Genomic DNA, 23,538 nt, shown 5'->3' on the forward strand with positions numbered 1-23,538 from the left:
TGATTTTATCTGGATAACATGAGGCACTTCATCATCTTGATTTTGACTCCCCTTTCTCGTTCACCGGGGAGGTCCTTCTTGAAATTCGTGGCCACTGCCTTGAAAGGACTTCTTTTTGAGGTTCTCAGTATAATAAACTTGTTTTCTCCATTGTTTGTGGACATCAAAATTGTTTTCTTCTTAAGTATAGGAGTAAGAAAGACTTTAGAACACCATGAAGTTTAGTTCTAATTTGTTCATACCCTTCTTCCATTCAGCCAGGAGGTGTTCTTTTTCGAACATCGAGTTGCCCTTGTACTCGACGTATTTAAAGACCTTAATCACTATTGTCGTAGGTGATATATATGTATTTGTGCTCATAGTAGTTCGTTATACATATAATATATCAACTGTTGTTATCCACAAGTGGCTTGTGTTTGTTTGGAGGGACACATTGTATCCACTATGACCTCCTGAAGGTGTTCGTAGAAGACCCACAGTTCCTACATCATATCCACCCTTTCACCAATCTCGGGTGAGTGTGATATATTTGTTTGCAAGGACGTTGTGATTGTGATGAATCTCCCTTCACTATTAACAAATATTCATATCTATAATGGATTTTCTTAGACTTGCTTGTATTCCTCTTTCATACATATTGGCCAACGAGTTATCATACCCATCATATGTCTTTACTCATATGAGAGCAGGGTATTCACTTATGATCAAATGATATTGGTTGTATAAAGACTGCATTTGCTTCAGATTCTTCGAATACACCTTCATTGTTAGCTCATTGTACGTTGAGTTCTTTTATCCCTCATAAATGAGCAGCATTGAATATGACAAGTCTTTTATTGTTCGAGTTTGATCCAAACCCAAATGTTTGAGTAATGTTTGGCTTTGCGTGTCTTGGCACAAATCTCTGCATATTTGTTTGGATTTGGTCACTTGTATATAATTCTTATTGTGTATGTGTTTGAGCCCAAATTCAATTCGATATCATTTGCACAAGCTTGTTTTAAATTTGATTTTATACTCAAGGCATGGTTCATTGAGGTTCAAATATTACTTTCATTTGCAAGTCCATTGCCTATGCACTATGTCATATTCAAGTCCAAGTTCCACTTAGAGTTGTACAGTTCGAGTTCAAAGTGCGAGTTTAAGGTCTTTTGAAGTCCTTGCATGTTCAATTTTATGTTCAAATTGGTTTGAATTTGGCTCCAGCTTTGATTTTATTTCATTTGAATTTTGACCTTTAGAAATCATTTAGATTCTGCTCAGGTTTAGGTCCACAAGTTCACTGCTCTTTTGAGTCCAAATTATTGTTCTTTTGAGTTCAAACAGGTCTGAGTATGATCGTATATTCACATGAAATTTCGGTAGCCTCCCGGCATCTCCCCAGTTTATGGAAAAACTACAAAAAATATGGATATTTCCCACAACGCTAAGAAAAATGTGTATGGTAGGTGCCCTATTTCAAGGACACCTCGGCCGTGTAAAGTCTTTGTCCCCACCACGCTAAGAAAAAGCATGTATGGGTCTTCGGCACTTATTATAAGAAAAGAGCAGTTGTTTTCCCGCAGGTACAGAGCCGCGTACGAGTACTTAAGAGTTGTCCCGGCCACACTAAGAAAAGTGTGCACTACGCTTACCTGCCTCATCGTATGTGTCACATCGAATTCCCTTTTATCACGCTAAGAAAAGCGTGTATAGGTGGTTAGCCGGCTCGTCGCACACATCGATGACATGATTTTAGAGGCCGAAGGGTCTCTCACCTACCTCGTCGTTGGTGTTGGACCGGGTTCCCTTCCCACCATGCTAATAATAATAATAATAATAATAATAATATCAATGTTAGTGTTACTAATCAACTGGATGTAATATTCTATTGTGATTTAATATTAGTCCTGGACTAGAATATTGTTCTTATTTTTTAGATTTAGAAGTTTGTATATCTTCCCCTGATGTTGAGGGAATAGAGATTCTTGGAAGATTAATAGATCGTCGGGGATTAAATCATACTTCGACATCTCCATTGGACGTTTGAATTATTTGATCTATATCTTGATTTATGATCGGTTGAGGTGTAATTACTTGAGGTAATGTCTATTGATCGGGAAATGTTACTTCATTCCATTTAATAACTCGATTAGTTGCTATATTTGAGGCTAATAAATTTGTTTCGATCAATGTAGTTCGACTATTAGGTTGAACAACCTTTTTAATTCGTGGACTTAAGGTATTCATTACCTTAAAGTGAATTCTATAGATTAACGTTATAGTTTCAGATCTAGGAAGAAAATTATATCCGTGGAGTTGAAGATGTAATTTTAATGCCTCAAATAGATGAACATCTGTTAATGATAGACTTAAATTTGGAAAGGTGTTGAAATAGTCTGGTCCATGACACAGACTTGTTTCCATAACACCCATTAATGATTGTGCCCAATTAAGACATCGTCCATCTCTTAAGCATGTAAGGATGGAAGAATTAAGTCCTCTTAATGTTAAGGGCTTGAATGCTATTTGGATTAATCATATATACAGATATTTATAATCTTGCATATATGATCTTAGATCATCATAAGATAATCGAGAAATTGTTTTCTCTGTTGAGTCAATTGTTATTGACTGTTCTACTATTTTTATGTTAGTTTTACCTTTAAAATCAAAGGTAACGATTTGATAGATTAAATTTCTATCTACTTTGGGTAGAGACCAAATTGCGAAAAATACTAAATAAAAATTGAAATAAATAGAACTGAAAATTAAAAGATAAGGGCAAAAAGCTGAAAACTTACAAATCTTATTATATAACCAAGGAAGTCTTGAATACAAAAGGATGCCTCTTTAAGGCTCAGCTTACACACTTATATAGACATAAGTTTAAACGAAAACTTAGACAAGAAGAAACTGGTACAATTATTAAAGTAAAAGAGTACATAATTGATTCCCCATTATCTCTTCTGAGTGGTGGCTAATGACCCTATTTTTATAATGGAGAACAAGGTCACGTGAAAAGGCGGCATTATTGTACCATTATGCTGCCTTTAATGTTCTCTTTTTTAAAAGTCGTCTGATTCTTCGGCTAAGGGAGCTTTTCCAGGATGATGACTGGGTCCAATTTCATCGTTCTTGATTGACTATGGGTCCCATGTGTCTGGGATGGTATCATCTGATCTCTGTGATGCCATGTCTTCATCTTCAGGAAATAATTGGGTCATTTGTTCCCAATAAGCCTTATGAAGTCGTACTTTGATTTGCTCGAGCGATTCATGTGGATATCGCTGTTTAAACATCTTCTGCATATTTTTTAAAGAAAACTCTGCAGCCATGGGTTGTCTTTGAGATTTAAGAAGGTTGTTTTGAATAACCTTATCCACCTGCTTTCTTTTATCTTCAATGATAATGGCAGACCACCATTTTACAGAAAAATTACGCATAAAACTCTTTAAGTTTAAAGAGTCACGATTAATTTCAATATTCCATGACCAGATCCATTGAATTTGAGCTTGGGCAAAATAGAAAAATTCTCCCATGCCATCGATAAAATCTTCAGTTTTGATTAGTTGAAGATGAGGAGATGACTTTACCCAAGTATTATAACTTGTTTGGAGTTTAGGTGGTAGGATAGAAAAGATAGCGCCTTTATATTCCCACCATTTATAGAACCATGAGGGAAGCAAATTGTCTAATATTTCTGGGTTATGGATAAACATCCAGGAATGGGAATGGGTAGTATTTAAAACATAAAAGGCCTTATGCATGGCTTGCACGTAGGTCCAATAATTAAAAGAGTAGGATTTAATATTTCCATCGGGGAGTGGAACATCAATTTTTTGGATTTGAAATGGAGTGATTCCCCAATCCTTTGGATGAATAATGCTAAGGATATTAGCTCTGTTATAGGTAATGTTGCGCTTGTCATCATAATGATGTTTTACTTCTATGTACTGAAGATGGATAAAAATAAATTCATAAGTTTCTCTATCAAAATTGGAATCTTGGAGAAAGGAATTAATATTTAAGTATTTCTTAAAAATAATCTAGGGAGAGGATATATCATTATCCTCGCTGTTTAAATGTAAGATATCTTTAACACTTGTTTTTAATACTGGTTCGAACATATCAGATGTTTGTTGAGGGATTGATTGGATATTTTTCGGGATTTTTTCGGGGATTTTTTTCGATTTAGAGGGTTCGGATGACCCGTAGAGATATGTTTTTAATGGAATCATCTTGGGAGGAGTGAATTCTCCTCTACCCCGGCCAGGCTGGCCACGCCCTCTTCCTCGAGAAGTGACACGAGGAGTGGGCCATCCTCATCCTGGATTCAGGACGAGTGGTGTTGGGCGTCCTTTTGGTGTACACCACCCCTCATTATCTATTTGCTGGTGTGGTTCCTGTAAGATATTCACGAGTTAAAAAGTCAGGTAATGAATTATATTTTCATTTAATAAATTCAATAGAGAAATAAAAAAATTGCTAGTTGGGCTTGCTAGGTGGCGAATATTTGTTTGGATGCTAAATTTTTTACATCTTTTTGTAAAATAAATTTAGCGGAAGAATAATCTATTCTGAGGATAAAAGTAGTATTCAGTAAATCATCTTGGAAATTACTGATAGATTTAACAATAGCTAATATTTTCTTTTTAATGGTAGCGTACTTAGTTTGAGTAGGATTCCATAATCCTGAAGTGAAACGGACTAATTCTTCTCTTTTTGTCGATGGATTTTGTTGTTTGAGTATGCCTCCATATCCTAAGTTCGAGGCATCAGTTTTAACATTTTTTAAATAAGCAGGATTGGCTAAATTTATACAAGGTAAATTTTTAACATGATTTTTAATAATTTGTACAGCTTTTGTACATTCATCATCCCAAGGAGGGGTGTTTTTACGAAGTCTTTTAAATAAGGGTGCTGCATCTTTAGCTAAATTATGATAAAAGTCAGATATATAATTTAGGGCTCCAAGAAAGCATTGGAGCTGTTGTTTATCTAATATTTTATCAGGGAATTTGTCAGCAAATTTAATACTCCGTTGAATAGGGATAATAGTGTCATTTTTAATATTATGTCCTAAAAATTGAATTTCTGTTTGAAATACTTTAATTTTTGGTTCAGATATAACTAAGCCATTTTATCGGGCTAGCCAAATTGAGATGCTTACAATGTTCGTCTATGGATTTAGAAAAAATTAATACATCGTCTATATAAACTAAGATGTATTTATTATATGAATTAAAAATTTCATTCATAATTTTTTGAAGTTCTGATGGAGCATTTTTTAGTCCGAATGGCATAACATTCCATTCGTATTGGCCGAATGGTACGGTAAAAGCGATTTTATAGCGATCTTCTTCTTTTATCTGGATTTGCCAATATCCAGATTTAAAATTAAATTTTGAAAATAAGCTTGCCTGTGCTAAACAATTAAGAAGATCTCTTTTATTAGGAAAGAGATATCTAATCCATTTTAAGACTTTATTCAATAGTTTATAATTTATTACTAGGCGTGGTTTTCCTCGCTCTTTTTCTGCTGCATTCATAATATAAAATGCAGTACAACTCCAAGGGGAGCTTGATTTTCGAATGATTTGTTTTTCTAAAAGGTCTGTAATTTCTTTATGACAAAATTCTAAGTATTCTTTATTCATTTGTGAGGGGCGAGATTTTGTAGGTATTTGATTTTCGTCAAATCCATAAATATAAGGAAGACTAACACAGTGAGTCTTTCTTTTCCATAAACTAATAGGATTATCGCCACAAATGGTAGTTTTAATAGTTTTTTCTAATTCAAAAATTTTTTGTTTAATTTTAGATTTTTGCAGCTGGCTATTTAATTCAGTTGTTTGAATTTCTTTAGGTAAATAGTTTATGTGTAATTGTTTGCTTTTAAGTTTATTTAGTTCATTTAGTATGATCTTTTTAGGATCTGTAATAAATTTGAAGGTAAGAGGATCGCAACAATGAGATACGATACCTTTGATATTTGTAGTTATTAGCATAATACTAAATAGGAATGGAGTTCCTAGTATAATATGTTGAGATAAATTTTTTACTAATAAGAATGAGATTTTTATACAGTAGTCCTTTTTGACAGACTACGGCTTCAGATAGTTTATACTTAAATTGCATACTATCTCCACTAGCTGAAGTTAGTTTTTGAGTGGTTTTTTCAAAAATTTTGATGAGATTAGTCCTTCTTGGACACAATTCATGTCTGCCCCGCTGTCTATTAAAGCAGTAAGATTTGACAGTACTAATGATTTTTTTATTACTAATGTTATTGAAATAAACCATTTATGGGTAATGGCTTTTTGTAATGAATTAATGAGAGTGTTGTTTTCAGTATTTTGTGAGTCATTAAGTTGATCAAGATTAGGTTGATCCAGGTCAGGCTGATCTAGAATTTGTTCTAATTCGAGATTTGTTATTCTTGCAGATAATTTATCTTGTTCTGATTTAATTAATTGAACTTCCTTTTTTAAGTTTTTCAATTCAATTTTTAAATCAGTCAGAGTAGCTGGAGATGGATTTGTTTCTTGTTCTATTATTTTAAATCGATCTAGAACTTCTTTCATAGAATAATTAGAAAATTTTTGAATTTTTGGAAGAAGAGAGTCTTCTGTGTTACCTAATAATTTAATTATCTGATCTTTAGTTTTTGGATCTTGAATTATAGTTAATATTTGAATAAGTTGATCTTTTTGTTCATCAGTAAGAACAAATAATCCTGATTTTTCAACTATAGATTTATAGTAATCACATTACATCAGGATGAGGAATCTGACTCAGATTCGTCTATCTCGTTGTCTGTTGCAGAATTGGATTCAGATTCTTCTGAATTTAGAAGAATTTTCATTAATAATTCTTTAGTTTATGTATCTAATTTTAATTCGCTTATTTTCTTTTTCATGTGACATTTATTTGAATAATGTCCTATTTTACCACATTTAAAACAAATGATTATTTTTTCCATTTTCTTTTCTTTTGACTGATGAAAATGTTTTTCTTTGTATGGCTTTTTTGAAGATTTTTTGTATTTAGGTTGAGATTCTATTTTATCTCTTTTATTATGGCGTCTTTTAGCTAAGTGTCTTTCCCTTTTTGTTAAGGGTCCAATATATATATTTGCAAGATAACACTAATAATAACATATATGTACATATATATACATACATTCATAAATGCCCTTAAAGCATATAATTGATCAGTAATAGAGGACGACACTTGAGATATTATCTCATAAATGCCCTTTTATACAATTTGTCTCCAATAATTTTGAAATTTACAGCTTGTCATTAGATACCAAATATAATTATTGAATTTTCGGGTAGCAAATACCTTGGACCTAAATGGTCATGCTTGATATTTGCTACTAAATCATGTTGATCAATTAAGTTTTCAAAGCCCAATCTGCTTCTTCATGGTCATGCTTGATATGTGCTACTAAATCATGTTAATCAATTAAGTTTTCAAAGCCCAATCTGCTTCTTTATGGTCATGCTAATGAGTCCGAGTCATTTGGTATATCTAATAGATCAGATTAGTTGAGGTATAGATAAAATGAGCTTTGTTGGCACTATCTTCTACCTATGGTCTCTAAGTTCTCCTTTAAAAGGCAACTCATGATTGCTAATACAACTCCTATAAGACTTAAAATGCAAATGTCTTCTGCACACTAAGCCCTGATGAGAGAGGAATAATGTATGGGCTTCATTATATTCCAAGCTTGCAAAGTAGGTAAAATGAAACTCAATTTGATGCATTGTAGTAACTAATGCATTTTTAAGCATAAACAAATAGATTACTTGGTGAAACGTTTTTTTCTTCTAAATTAATCAAACTACATAGAAAAAGAACATGTCATAATAGAGGAGATTTAATAGTGGTTCCTATATAAATAAGGATTCAATACTTAAATTGCATGTAGATTCATTTTACATGTAATGTAAGAAACTTATTTTGTTTGATAGTTCAGAAATTTGATTGCAACTCCGAACATAATAGCAAAGAAACTTGCAAATAATATGACAACAACTGCAACAACCCCTAGGTAATCATGCCTGTATCCAAAGTAGCTCTTAACAAATTCAGCCACAGTTTCGTTTGTGTCAAGCAAATTGTTATCATCACCATATTGAGAAGAAATCAATCCGTAGAGTGTCCATGCTAACGGACATGCCCAGTAGTACCATTTACACCACATAGGCATTCTCTGCATGATGAATGAATTATTTAACATAAATAAAGAGATGCATATTTGATAAATTAAATTAGAATTCACAATTAAAAAAATAAATTTCAATTACCGTCCTTGGGATGAGAAACCCAGAAAAAATATTCCAAATGCTATAAAATGCTGCAGCTACTATTGCTGCTATGCTTTGGTTGGGGGTTAAACCGACGGTCATCATGCCATAGTATGTATAGTAAGACAAAGTCGAATAAGTGAAGAACATGTACCAAAAAACTTTTGCTGCTGTCCATTCAAATCCGATCATTAAAAAAACTATGACTGTATATAATAGTGATTGAGTCAAGAGGTAAGGTTGCTCAACTACAACCTGAATGTACGTACAGATTAGCAATATCGTTGTTAAGTTTCAAGAGATATATATATTAAAAATAGGAAGAATCAAATTATTATTACTTGTCCAAATGCATATGGCATTGCTGAATACATTCCACTTGCTCTCTCTCTATAGAAGACCTTTCGCTCAACAACCACAGTTGGTTGAACCCCATTAGAATGGAAGACTCCTAAAAATAAAGCAGCACAGTACATGGAGCCCATTGCATTGATCAAATCTTGTTGCTTTGACCTACAACCATGTAAAAAATTTATACAGCATGATATAGTTATTTGAGTAAGAATTAAATGAATTAAGCAGAATATACCTTTTACTGCCAAGATCCCAGAATATTGTCCCGAATAACAAGGCTATCAAAATTGTGAAGAGAAACCTCAGAGCGGTATAGGGAGGATTCCTCCAATATGACAAGTGTTGCTTCCAGAGACAAGCAATGCATTGGGTATGAAACATTTGTGGGTATTGTGTTGAAAAATGAAGATCATCAGATCCAGGAGGTGGTATGCTTAATTCTGCAATAATTGCTTTATTCTTCCTATAATGATTTTTATGTTAGGAATTATATATATGAAAGATTACATGGTTTCAAGCTCATTCTCACTTACTCATGCAATTCTGAGTTCTTGTATATCTCACTAAAATCAGCTTCTAATATATGTTCCTGAGCTGTTGTGGTTACTTCTAACATCCATGTTGCAGGATTATAGCCATCTCTTATTTTTCGGATTCCTTCAATCCCCTACAAAAGTTATATATATATATATATATATATATAAACATGTTAGATCAAAATTGTGAAATTAACATAAGATTTAAGAACATCTTATGTGGCATTACCTCAAAATAACTAATGAGGTTAAAGGAATGGTGACCCAAAGGCCCAAAATATATTTGTTTTCCTCCCAATTTCAACAAAAGGAGCTGTATTTATGAATAGAAAAAACACATCATGATGTAGTTATGAATGTCATGAACTTGAGTCATGAAAATAAACTCCTTATAATAAAACTTTAATTATGACATGGTTAGGATAATATCCTCTTTAAAATCACATTTAACTTGGTAATTTGATGCTTTGGGTTATGTCGATTTTTAGATAGTTCTAATCTTAATGGAAATAATTAATGTGTTTTCATTCTATATTAATGCTTACCTCGTCAAATGATTCAAAAATGTCAATGCTAGGTTGATGGATTGTGCACACTATTGTCCTCTTGGTTTCCACTATATTTCTTACAGTTCTCATAACAATAGATGCTGATCTAGCATCAAGTCCAGAGGTAGGCTCATCCATAAATATTATGGAAGGGTTAGAAACCAACTCAACGGCAATAGTTAGCCGTTTACGCTGCTCAGTTGATAACCCATTCACACCTGGAAGGCCAACCACTGTTTCTCTTATAGATGTTAACTCTACAAGCTCCATTATCTCTTCGATGAACATCTGTAGTTATCATTAAAATAGTTTTATTTGTAGTTTTAGTCTAATAAGAGAAAAAAAGAGATAATCAATGCTCAATAATATTTAATTGAATAAAACTTAACCTTTTTTGTTAAAGAATCAACTTCAACTGGTAATCTTAGCCACGCCGAAAAAATAAGAGATTCATAGACTGTCACATTTGGAGAGTGGATATCATTTTGTTCACAATATCCTAACATTCGAGCAAATGTTTCTTTCTTCTTTGGATAGCCAGATATGGTAATGTTTCCCTCAATATATCCTCCAGTTTTTCTCCCTGCAAGTACATCCATCAGAGTAGTTTTTCCTGCACCACTAACACCCATTAGTGCTGTAAGCACTCCTGGTCTAAAATATCCACTCACACCATTTAGAATAACCAATTTGTCTCGTGTCTTCTTTTCCTAGAAAAGAACAATTCAAAGAGATGATTTATCATTACATATAAAAAGATGCAAAAATCACTTGGAATATAATGAAGGACATGATAAGCAATACCAATGAAAAACATGAAATACCTTTGGCATGTCTACTGAGTATCTTATATTGTCAAAGGTTATATAAAGTGGTATAAATGGAAGCACCATTCCAATCCTTACAGATGAATCTCTAACTTTATCTGCATGTGTGATATTAATCAATTTTTAATCTAAAGAAAAGCATTCGTGAAGTTGCCTGATTTAATATACTTACTGAATGCAAATTGGCGATTAGATCCTCCCATTCCACTTGAAAGACCTATAAGTTTTCCCATCCTGTTTATTTCCCTTTCCTCTAGTGTTTTCTCAGATATAGTGGACTGAACATTTCCAAGTGCTGCAAGCATTATCTAATTTTAAGTTTATACTTAATAATAATTTGATGTATAATGTAAATTTAGTCATAAGATTGGGTAAGAACATAAGTTTCTTACGTTTGAAATAGGAAAGTGATATGGTGTAAATAAAATTGAATAAAAGCACATATCCAAGTAAAGCTGATGCACCAATCCAGAACCAATTTTCATCCTGAAATACTCCTCGAGACTTTAAGATACTGAACCCAAGTGTTTGATTTGACCCAGGTATGATCTACAATAAACATTGAACCAAAATGGTCAATCTTCATTTGCGGCTTTTTGTTCTTGTGTGATGAAGCAAAGAGGACTATCTTACCTGACTCCATTTCCTCCCATGGAATTCATTTATTGAAATAGCATTTTGTGAATACATAAAAGGTGAAACCCAATAGCCCCATATCCACCATTTCTTTACAGCGTCTGAAGAAAAATATGAAGACATAATTCATATTTACAACATTTAAAAGAGGTTTTAGCATTTTTCAACAACTAACCAACCATGTGAAATAATGAATCCGCTCAAAACGCTGTTAGCAATAAATACAAAGGATCCAATCACATAAGCAATAACCATGATTCGACCTATCACAGCAACTAAGCGAAACATTCCTGCAGCCATTTGATGAACTAGAAGAAGTAGAAGGTATTGCTTTATGAACCTACAAAAATGATCAGTTCATGAGCTTAAATGCGAATGAATAAGCATAGGTAGAGAATGATGAAACTTTAATATATTATTTATGTAACCTTGTTGCACTTGGATCAAATCCCACAGCATGGTAAGTAATGATCACCCAAATGGCTACTTCAAGAAATGAAAATGGTATTTTCAATATCCATGTTGGTATTGCATAAGCCCAAGAAGAATAAAAGTGATGATCCTTTTGCCTGAAGAAGACAGGAAGCTTAATGACAGTCATAGCTAGCTCAGAAAGTCCATTTGTAATAATAACAGCAATAGACAAGTAAAGGGATCCCATAAAAATAATTCCATCGTTCACTGTGTTATGGTGCATGTTTTTCCTTCCATATAGTGTTATCATAACTAATGCCACGAACATCACCTGCTAGTCAAATAAATAAAATTAGAAAATGATTGTGCTATATTTGTTTATTTAGTTTAGATTAACAGCTGACCTGAAATGCCCTGAATGCATAGACAAACGAGTTCCTCTTGATCAATAGTAATTCTCTTGCAGAACAGGCTTTGAGTAGGTCTATTATGCCAACACCATATCTTGAGGTAGTCAAAGCATCAGGGTGGCACTTACTTCTGTCATATGGAACAGATAGATCTCTTTCTAGTCTTTTGCCAACATAGAATGATTGAAACGCTTCTACAAATTTCCTAACAGGAACATAGTTGTATGATTCTTCATTTCTTCCCCAATATTGTTGTTGATCTTTTCTTGATGTCACCTACAAAATCAATAAGGCAATAACCACATTAACCAAACTTTAGTAGCTTTGGGTACAAAGAAAAACTTAGGCTTCGTTTAGGGTTTATTTTCTTACTACGTCTTAAAGCAGCTTTTCAGTACAAAAATTGTAATATTTAAACTAGAAAGCTGCTTTAAGAAGCAATAAGAAAGCCGTCACAAATGAATAATTAGTCTTGATTCACCTACCTCCTGCAAGAAGTCGGGCACACTTTTTCTTTCAGGGCATTTGAATCCCATGGATTCAAAGAACTCAAGGACATGCTCGAGGGGACCTTGGTATACTATATAACCATCTGATAAGAGTATGATATCATCAAAGAGCTCGTACGTCTCTGGTGCTGGTTGGAGTAAGGACACAACTGTAGTTAAACCAAGAATCTGAACAGATTGCCTCAATGAGTTCACTATCTGGAAAGTTGTGGAGGTGTCCAACCCGGTTGATATCTCATCCATGAATAAGGCTCTCATTGGGCCAACAATCATCTCACCTATATCATCATTAATTACAATTAAGTTTCATCTCACGTTTATGCCATTTGATGCAGAATTTTCATTCTCCCTACCTGTAGTGACACGTTTCTTTTCTCCCCCTGAGATACCTCTTTGCATATCATTTCCAATCAAGGTATCAGCACATCCATCTAGTCCTAGAATCTGTTTTTCAAATGCGAAAAAATAACATATGCAATTTCAAACTTGTAATATAATTAGATGATGAGAATGGCAACAAGTTGTAGGAACCTTCATTATGTACTCTGTGATCACTCCAGTTTCCCTCCCTTCACCTGATACTGCCTAGAATGATTAAACACCATCATTAATTAAGAACTCAAATGTTAAAAAGTATAAATATCTCGTTAATAAAAGTAAGATTAATCTAAATGACCTTCATGAAAGCATCTAAATCCTGGTCTGGTTGGATATTTGCTTCACTTTCTCTTTTCAACAGTTCAGATAGCATATCTGTAGTATATTTTTATTTAGCTCAAAGATGAACAAACAATATTTATAGCATTTCTTCTCATGCTTAAAGTGTTCAGATGACAAAGAATGCTTACTAAAACGGGAACCAACTCCTTGACACCTTGCAGAGAACTCCAAAGTTTCCCTCACTGTCATTTCTCCAATGTGAACATCATATTGATTTATATAAGCCGCAGTTCTTTGAGGAACAAACTCATTCATTTGATAGCCGTTATAAGTGACTTCCCCAGAAACCTGCAGTGTTTCTCAAGACCTCCATTTTACTAGAAAGATAAAGTCATTCGATCCTAATAGAGAGAGAGAGAGAGAGAGAGAGAACATAAATCTCAAGACCTTTAGATCAGATTGTAGCTTTCCAGAAAGAGTTTTTAATAGAGTGGTCTTCCCAGAACCTGGTGGACCTAGTAGCAGCGTCATCCTAATGATCATTGAGATAATTTATTATCTAATTAGCCAATCAATAGTAGAGTTTGATTTGTTAGGCTAATCAAATAATGACTTGATAGCAGGAAAAAAAGAAGAACCTGTGAGGCTTGATAACTCCACTAGCATCTTGAAGGATGGTGAACGGTTTTTTTTTGCTTGGCATTAAGTGCAAAAAATTGGCAAACCTCTGGTCAAAATCATCAGATGCAGATAAAGTTTTCTCAGCTTATAATTATTAGATGCTAAAAAATTTAATTCGGTAGAATTGATATTTTATGTTTTAATTTTGAGCAAAAATTCAACATTCAGAGAAAAAACATTGCAATAGATCAAAAACAAAAAAAAATTATGTGAAAAACTTTGAAAAAGAAATTATCATAGGGCCTAACAAAGTTGAAATTTATTTTTTTATATAGTAGGAGATGCTCTTTCACAATTGAAAAAGATAGGACTATTTTGAGAACTGTGGACTCCGAAAATTTGCGCCCCAGCCTCCCGTGCTTTCAGTGGAGTTTAACCTTGCTATTTTGTATCAACTGTCGGCCTATGGATAATGGATTTCTATAATCCTAGAAGGGAGAGATAAGACATTAGTTCTCAAAATAATCATCTCTTCTTCAATTATGCGGAAGGAAAGATCTTGTATATTTTGTTATAGTGTTTTTTTTTTTCAATTGGGTAGGCCTCTAGTTTTTTTTCTTTTCAATTTTTTTTATGTAAAGGTGATGCACAAGGTTGTGCGAATTATAGAGGTATTAAGTTAATGTGTCATACTTTAAAACTATGAGAGCGAGTTATGGAGCATAGGTTGCGGCATGATACTAATGTTTTTCAAAATCAATTTGGATTCATGCCGGGTAGGTCGACAATGGAAGCCATACATTTATACATATATTTATTAAGAGGTTTGATGGAGAAATATAGAGAAAATAAGGAGGATCTACATATGATATTTATTGATTTAGAAAAAGCATATGATAAAGTTCCAAGAGAAGTGCTATAGAGAGTTCTTGAAAAGAAAGTAGTCAATAATGCTTATATTCAAATCATTAAAGATATGTATGCAGGAGCTATTACTTGTGTTTAAACACAAGGTGGATTGTCCAAGCATTTCCCTATTACGGTTGGGTTACATCAAGGACCAGCCTTAAGCCCATATCTTTTTGCTTTAGTCATGGATGTTCTCACTAGACATTTGCAAGAGGATGTACCTTGGTGTATGCTTTTTGCTGATGATATTCTTCTTGTTTATAAGACTAGAGAGGGAGTTGAAGGTAAACTTGAATTATGGAGGTCAACCTTAGAGTCTAAAGGTTTTCGCTTCAGTAGATCTAAAACAGAATATATTGAGTGTAATTTTAGTAGTAATAGACCTAGTGATGGGATTGTGACTTTGGGCGATCAAGTCATTAATAAGAGTACACATTTTAGATATCTTGAATATATTGTTCAGAGTGATGGTGAAATAGATGGGGATATTATCAGCAGAATTCAAGTTGGATGGTTGAAGTGGAGGAATGCATCGGGCTTATTATGAGATAGAAATGTACCCCTCAAACTTAAGATAAAATTCTATAAGATGGTAGTGAGGCCTGCAATGCTTTATGGTGCCGAATGTTGGCCATTAAAAGAGAATCATAATACTAAGTTAAGTGTGGCAGAGATGAGGATGCTCAGGTGGATGCGTGGCTTTACTCTTAGAGATAGGATACGAAATGAGTATATACGAGGAAAGGTTGAAGTAGCTCCAGTAGAAGATAAGATTAGAGAGAGTCGCCTTAGATGGTTTGGTCACATAAAACGGCGGCCTTCCGATGACCCGGTTAGGAGAGTAGATGTATTAGATTTGACTTATGTTAAGAAAGGTAGGGGTAGGCCTAAAAAGACTTGGTTAGAAAATATTAGGAATGACCTTTCTTTATTAGATTTAAACGAGAATTTGACTTTTAATAGGACACAATGGAGAAAAAGGATTCATGTAGCCGACCCCACGCAGTGGGATAAAGACTTGATGTTGTTGTTGTTGTTGTTGAATTTTTTTTATGTAAAAATTTTCTTTGGCCTCCTACAACTTTTTATTTGTACATGTTAAAGTTTTGCCCAAAATTAAGATAGAAAATAACTGCTAAACTAATATAAAATTTTCTAACAGGAAACAATAATAATAACTTTTAAAGGAACTAATTAAAAATGATTTTCTTGAACTTTAATATAAACCTCTGCAGAGTTGAGAAAGGAATTGAAGAAAGAAGGAATGCTTCTGTTGCCCACATAAACTTGTGCTTCAACTACAATGTCCTGAAACCGCACCTCAATCGTTGGCCACTCCATTCCAACTCTGTCGATTATAAAGTGAATAATATTAATGTTAGAAGAAGCTGCTTGGAGGTTCATGCATGGCCCAAAATTACCATGAAATTATATGTTAATTTTATCAAGTAGTCCAGAGATATATTTACTGAAACGTCCTGCTCGTCAAAATCATTCAATTTTGAAAATAATAAAATATTAGAGGTTATATATATATATTTATCTTCCCAATAACACAATACAATTCATGTCTTCTTTCATAATATTTTGTGAGTTCTCATTAGCAAATCTTCTTATATAAACGGCAGTAAAATGATATATATATCGTACAATTCAAAGAAAAATGAACTTGCATAAATGCGGCCACTTCGATTGAAAAAACTAAGGGGTATACGATGGATCTTCAAAGGTTCGTGTGCCATATATATCTGATTCTTTTCTTTTTCTTCCAAATTAAGTAAGTTCATTTATGTAATTTTTCAATCGAAGTGGCCACATAAAACAACAAGAAAAGTAGATATTGAAGAGCCCTTTGTTTGTAGTCAAATCAATGCATGTGTGCACTCCTAAACCTCCTAATCACAACAAATGGTTTAGGAATCCCTCTAAGGCTTTAGGAAACAAACTACCTTTCTTTTTCCAACAAATCCAAAACATTTGTACGTAGGAGAGTAAGAAGTTTGCTTCCTCACATCCATGCCTCTCATGCATAATGATATATATTGAGAAGAAAAGTCTTATTGATAGTAACTTTACATTACCGTTCAAAACGGTCTTTGATTTTGAGAAGAAAAGTGTTATTGTCCTCATCTACATCTCTTGGAAGAAGCCTCTCCACTAACATCTTCTTCTCCCTCACACCAAGACTCTTCAAGCTCTTCTCCCTCATCTTCCCCTCAACGAATTCCTCTATAAGAATATTTATACATATATAATGATCATGCATGCATGGCCATAATTAAGTTTAATTAGCAGGAATACTGAAAAAAAAAATCAAACAATAAACAATTGAATATTATTACGTACCTGATGAATGTAGCAGGAGATCTGCAGTCTTCTGAAACAATCAGTTCGCCATAAATAGGTAGCATTTTGAGTTTTGACGTGGCGGTTGGAAACAAAATTAAATAATATAGCTGTACGCATGCATGTGGAGTTCTCGCTGAAAGGCAAATAATATGGAGAGGCCAATTGGCCGGTGTTAGAGGCATTAATTAGTTCATCCGTTGAATTAGCAGGGACAAAGAGACAAACGGTCGACATCCCATGCTGTACGTATCGATGGATAAAAAATAGTATCAATTAATGTAATAAAAGTAACTGGATATGGAAAGACGGTTGGAGATCTAGCTGTGGATTTTTATTTTTTATTTAATGATCAATTGACCTTTTGGTTCACAGTTTAGTTCTTACCAACAGATCAAATTAAGTGAGTCGCCTGAGCTGGGCATTGTTAATTCCTTGGAGATGAAAAATATATATATATATCTCTATCTTCATTCATGGATATATCCGCGCTTGAATCTCTCAAAGAGGAGGCATTTATAGTTAATTAATTAGTATTACTTGTGATTAATTATTATTAACTATATTTAATTATTATCAACCAATTAAGGTTGTGAAACGGACTAGACGACAATGAATCGGTAGAAGGATAGGTTCACAATTGGACCGATTTTGACAAGTAGAATTGTGGTCAAATCTAATGGCGTAATAAATAAAATTTAGATCACATAAAAATCATATAATACATAATTTTTTGTAAAAAAAAATAATAATTTGAATTAACACATTAGTAATATTTTATGTGATTTTAAATTTAAATATATTCAATTTTTAAATTTAATTCAAATTTAACAATTTTTTTTTTAAAACCCACAGAAGGGGCCTACGCGTTAATATAAAAACCGGTTACAAGGTCCTTAGAAGGATCCTCCAGCTCACTACGCTTATACGAGCTACAATCAAAAAGAAAAATAAATCCTACGAGCCAGTGGATCCTTTTTCTACGATTACAATATAGGCAAAATAAAGTGCTGGTCTGCACGTCAGCAACACCCAAAATACGGAATTGAAAAATTCTCTCGTTCAGCATGTACTTCCTGCAAAACAGAAAAACAAAAATAAAGTGCACAAGAAAAGTCTAACCGAGAGTAGATTGCAGGTGTATCCGATTCCAAGCACAGATAAATAGAGCCTGAAAAAACCTCTCCAAAAAAGAATCTTAGAATAGTAGATAATGAGATCTCTAACAGAAAAAGAAACAGAAAAAACCGTGAGGAATTGACCCATGAAACACATGTTCTCCATCATAATACTATAATACTCATTCTTAGCCAACATACCAACCATAACCCAGTTGTTCATCAAACTCATCATCACCTTCACTACAGGAAAAATGCCCTAAACCGGCGGTTTTAGGACCGCCGGTAGTACCGGCGGCACCACCGGCGGTTTGGCCGTCGGATTTTAACGACGGCTGCACCGGTGATTTTGCAAATATAAGCCGCCAGTAAGGGCGGCGGTCCCTAAACCGACGGTAAACCGCCACTACAGGAAAAACGCTGAAAATCGGCGGTTTTTTCCGGCGGTTAGTATAGATTTACCGGCGGTTTTTAAAGTTATTTTATATAGAAGCTATATGTGATATATATATATATATATATATATATATAGGACTTCTAAGAAGCGCAGTGAATTGAACTGAACCCTAAATTCTAAAATGTATGATAAAATTAAAAAATACAAGTATTAAACAATGATTCAAATTAATAGTTCAAGTCACTCAGCAAGTATGAGACAAACGATGAGCGAACATGTCAAACTCACTTGCAAGTAGCAATGAGCAATATGTTATGAATGTGACATCTTACTTATGCTCAACATTAGCCGATTCATGGATATGCTGATCCACTTACAAGTAGTGACAATGGCAAGCCTTGAGTGTAATAAGTTCCATACAAACATATTATAAGGGCATGAATGAATGTTGCGGCATCTTTTTCCACCAGCCTACAGTTAATAATAACAATATCCTACAAGTACATGCAACTAAGCAAGCAGCAATGATTGAGCATGCACTAAATTGCCAATTAAGTGATGATCAAAGACCTTGAAGCAAATGCAATGTAGTCATTTTCTCTTGATCACAAGGAATATATGGAAGTTAGTTCATAGGAATATACAAAGGATAGCAGTACGGTGATTCATCCACAATTACATATGAAAGAGGCAACATGACGAGAATGAAGGAAATAAAAGTTATAGTGAAAATAACCCACCTACGAGCAACAGTCATTAACTGATAAGCGAATGCACCAATTTGCTAATAAATGATGATAATGGATATGGTAATTCATTAATTAGTACTTCTATAAGAAGCCAATGATGAATGCAAGTCATCTAGTAGCCTACAACAACATGCAAATACTATGGGATTCATACAACCAACAACGATACAACATCAGATGAATGCAAGCAAAGACAATTGATATGACCTATTTGTGGATAACAACAGAGGATTTATCGCAAATATATATGGTGAATCCCTTGTGGGCACAAATATATACACCACTTGCAAATAAATGTAGGAGACCCATCATGCTACAATAGTCCACCTATAGGTGGCGATAAATAATATGTGATGTATATTAGATCATTTCTTCAATCAATGATCACTCGATATCAAGCATATATATTAACTCTTCATGAGTAAAGGGCAAAATGATTGATGTATAATGTAACACACAATGAGCACTACAGTATCCTTTTGATCAACATCAAATCGTATCAACTGGCTTGTAGTTAACAGTAATTAGCTGAAGAATAAGTGCATCGACCCTCTTATGAGCAATGACGATGGTTTAATAACTTGACAACTAATATGTATAAATAATCATGTTCCATGTAGACATATGCATGCAACGCATAATAAGTATTTGGGCATTCACACAATTAAATTAAAAATCATCACTTAGTAAATACAACAGCCTTTTATGAATGTAATACTAATATGCAAATAAATGCAATAACTTGATAACCAACATGCATAAGAAAGTTGGTGATAAATGTACTTTCGTTGGCATCCAACATCAAATAATCAGTGAAAAATACCCTCGCACCACCAGATCCGTAACATTCATACAAGTGGATAGAAGACATCAATGAAGCCAAAATAAAATTTTGTGCATTTGACAATAATAGTCACTTATACAGCCAGCTATATTTAAAAATGAAAAATACCCCCTCGCATGCATTAAAATACACATTGATGTGAATTTTATAATATGCATGCATTGGCAATGTGTAGAGAGTTTCATTCTAGCATGACACTTGACATTGCAATCACTGTTCAAAATGAATTCCTACATATGTTTGTAGGATGCAGAGATTTTAATTCAAGTATGTCATCCGACATTGCAATTGCATGTAAAAATGACCTCCTACATATAGCGTTAGGATGTAGAGGGTTTCATTCAAGTAAGTCATTTGATAGTTCAATTATAATTTAAAATGACCTTTTGCATGCATTGGTAGGAGGTAGAGGGTTTCATTCAAGTATGTCATTTAACATTACAATTATACTCTCAAGTATCCTCCCGTATGCATTTGCAATATGGAGAGGGCTTCATTCCAATAATATCATGCATATATATATAAAAACCATATAAATGCATTCAATAATATATACTTGTATGGACCCCGACGAGCGTAACGTAGGTACACATGTGACGCTTGAGGATGTTGTGTGGGTTAAGAAAGGAATTTAGATTTGAACTCGATTCTCTGTCAATAAATTGATAGAGTCGATAATATTTAATCAACAAAAATTTGACCACCAATGTAACCTTGATGATGGCCGTTTTAAATATTTATCTCAACCAGAGAGGACCCTATACTTTCTTATACATTCAAGCTTCAACAAAATATAAATCTTTTAAAGTGATTATAATATTTTTGCTATGATGGTCATGTTAACAGAAAATCTCAATCGGAGGGGATCATAAATATTTATGATGTCTCATAATGCTCATAAAAATTCAAATTTTCAAAATAATCACTATGACTCATTCTCAATCGGTCTTTTCATAATAAGGATGTGACAGGTGTCCTTTATCTGGTGATTTCGTCACCAAATGGCACGACACCGATGGTTTCATCGCCGAATGACACCACACTGGTGGCTGTGGACAAGGATCCTTATGTTAGGTTGGGTTGACCACCTCCTCTGACTAAGTAGACTAGGGATCATGATGACAGTAGACGATGAAATCATGGGATCTTAATCAAACTCATCATCACTCCTCACCATCAACTTTAAGTGCAAGATGGTCAAATTTTTAATTTTAAATATTAAATTCTCACATACCAAACATGCTACTACTATACACCATATACTACGTATCACTCGCATATGTTTGACAACTAGCCTTAATCGAAAGTTCTTTCTCAGTATCGGGAGGGGTAATTAACTATAGGGGTTTGCACCTATAAAAAATCAAGAACATATAAAAAAGTCTTCGCAAAATGAGGGCGAAATTTCTGGGTAGTGTCTTATTTCAAATCCAATATGCCTTTTGAAAATTTACCCTGTAACCTACTTGTTAAAACTCTCCTTGACGACCCGAAAACAAAATGAAAAAAAAAAATAAGGAAAGGGAGGGAGGTCCGCGAAGAGGTTGGGGCACGAATTTTCGGAGCCCACATACACTGGGGGTTGAATATTTGTAAACAACAATTATTTAATAAATATAATTTGGTGTAAATACAACACCCAATGTCATTATTAGATTAGCAGACGAGCTCTCCAAAGTCAAAATGGATGATGCATCACAATTAAAGCCGCTTATGATGAAAAATAATAATAATCATTGTCAAGCTACTATTCATATATTTGTTTTTTTAGCTCATATATTATAGTTTAAGATAATTATTGTTGTATAAATATATGTATTAAATCTTTAACACTGATATAGTAAATATACTTTGACAAATATAAATTTTTTTTTATGTAAAATTAAAGATCCGTAATTAGAAAGCTACCATGATAATTTCAATTAAAAAAAAAACTGCTTTAAAATTCTTAAATATAATCTAATTAACAATTATTAAAAAAAAATTAAGTATGAGTAGCATATAAATCATAAATTTAATAAAAAAATTATAAAAATTATGATGAAATAAATTTTATGATAATATTGATAAACATTTGTGCCATGAAATAAATTTATGGTGTATGATTACTGATTATTATAATTTGTATAAATGATAAATATCAATAAGTTAAAAATATAGAAAAAAAATTCAAATAATTTCCCAGAAAGTACTATAGCTAATATAAAAAAGATATCTTAAATTATTTTCAGTTTTTCTTGTTCATCATCTTTGACCTACAACAATAAAACATGCATAAAATATATAAGATGATAAAACATTTCTTGATATTTTTATTTTGCTTTCTTGAAACCTCATAATGAATTATTTTTTTATTTTTTTATTTTTGAAACGTCATGATGCATTATCATTTAGCTCATCTATAAGCGACAAATTCTCAAATCAACCCCACCCTGCTGGAACGATCACCATTATCATAGCAGCTTATTAAATATACTTAGCAAATCTTTAATTATAAGATGATATCATTCGGAGATTATTAATTTGTTATCATCAAATCACTAACGAGTAATTAATAATAGAAGAGCTTACTTATGAGGTCAACAATATATAAGTCAGCATCATCAAAACAAATTTCTGCTTATATAATGTTTAATTTGTAATATATACGATATAACTTCAATAATTTATAATATCTACAATATATCATCAATACTTAAATCAAAGACCATCTAAACTTTGATTTCAGCAAATTTATAGTTGAACTGAACGTCTTGGAAATAAGAACCCAACGACACCAAAGTCTACTCAATCCGAGCTCAAATGAGTTCAAATCAAATACCCGAATCGCATTGAGAAAGGAGGCCCAAAACAAGAAGAGAAGGAAGAGAATGAAGAGTTCGCTTGCCACCAGACTCGTTCTCGACCACCTCCCCGCCACCGATCGAAGCCGGATTTTTACCCGTCTCCGAATTTCTACCTGACGTCGGACTTCCACCGTTCTCCGGACTTCTGCTTGTCACCGGACTTCTACCCGGCGCCAAACTTTCACCCGTCGCCGGATTTCTACCTGATGCTGGACTTCTGTCCATCATTGGACTTTCATCAAACTTCTACCATAGGCCAAACTTCTACTCGTCGGACTTATGTCCATCGTCAGACTTTCGTCAAATTTCTACTTGACGCCGATATTCCACCTGACGCTTGACTTATATGCGTCGTCGGACTTCTACCCGACACCACACTTTTTCCTAATGCCAGACTTCCTCCCGTTGTCGGGCTTTTAATTGACGCCGGACATCCTCCCTTCTTCGAATTTCTACCCGATGCCAGACTTCCGCCTGTCGCCGAACTTCTGCTCAATGCCAGACTTCCAACCATTGC

The 23,538-nt window shown here is 33.6% G+C and overlaps 1 protein-coding gene across 1 annotated transcript; it reads right to left on the bottom strand.

Annotated features, from left to right (window-relative positions):
• Positions 1-7,564: 7,564 nt before the first annotated feature.
• LOC110097332 (ABC transporter G family member 44-like) lies at positions 7,565-23,246 on the bottom strand. Its single transcript, XM_028699492.1, has 29 exons — positions 22,997-23,246; positions 18,391-18,591; positions 18,190-18,289; positions 18,089-18,143; positions 17,068-17,098; positions 16,803-16,950; positions 15,949-16,069; positions 13,830-13,918; positions 13,639-13,723; positions 13,380-13,539; positions 13,208-13,284; positions 13,063-13,116; positions 12,885-12,975; positions 12,508-12,809; positions 12,017-12,298; positions 11,627-11,943; positions 11,378-11,538; positions 11,196-11,299; positions 10,955-11,111; positions 10,717-10,857; positions 10,560-10,648; positions 10,125-10,445; positions 9,733-10,023; positions 9,417-9,500; positions 9,185-9,318; positions 8,887-9,114; positions 8,639-8,810; positions 8,298-8,552; positions 7,565-8,203 (listed from the first exon to the last, which is right to left on the bottom strand). The coding sequence occupies exons 1-29, from the start codon at positions 23,244-23,246 to the stop codon at positions 7,946-7,948; spliced, it is 4,758 nt and encodes a 1,585-aa protein (XP_028555325.1). The 3' UTR covers positions 7,565-7,945.
• Between the last annotated feature and the right edge of the window lie 292 nt (positions 23,247-23,538).

This window comes from Dendrobium catenatum, unplaced genomic scaffold, assembly GCF_001605985.2.
Source record: "Dendrobium catenatum unplaced genomic scaffold, ASM160598v2 fragScaff_scaffold_1310, whole genome shotgun sequence".
In the NCBI taxonomy this organism is placed as follows: Eukaryota; Viridiplantae; Streptophyta; class Magnoliopsida; order Asparagales; family Orchidaceae; genus Dendrobium; species Dendrobium catenatum.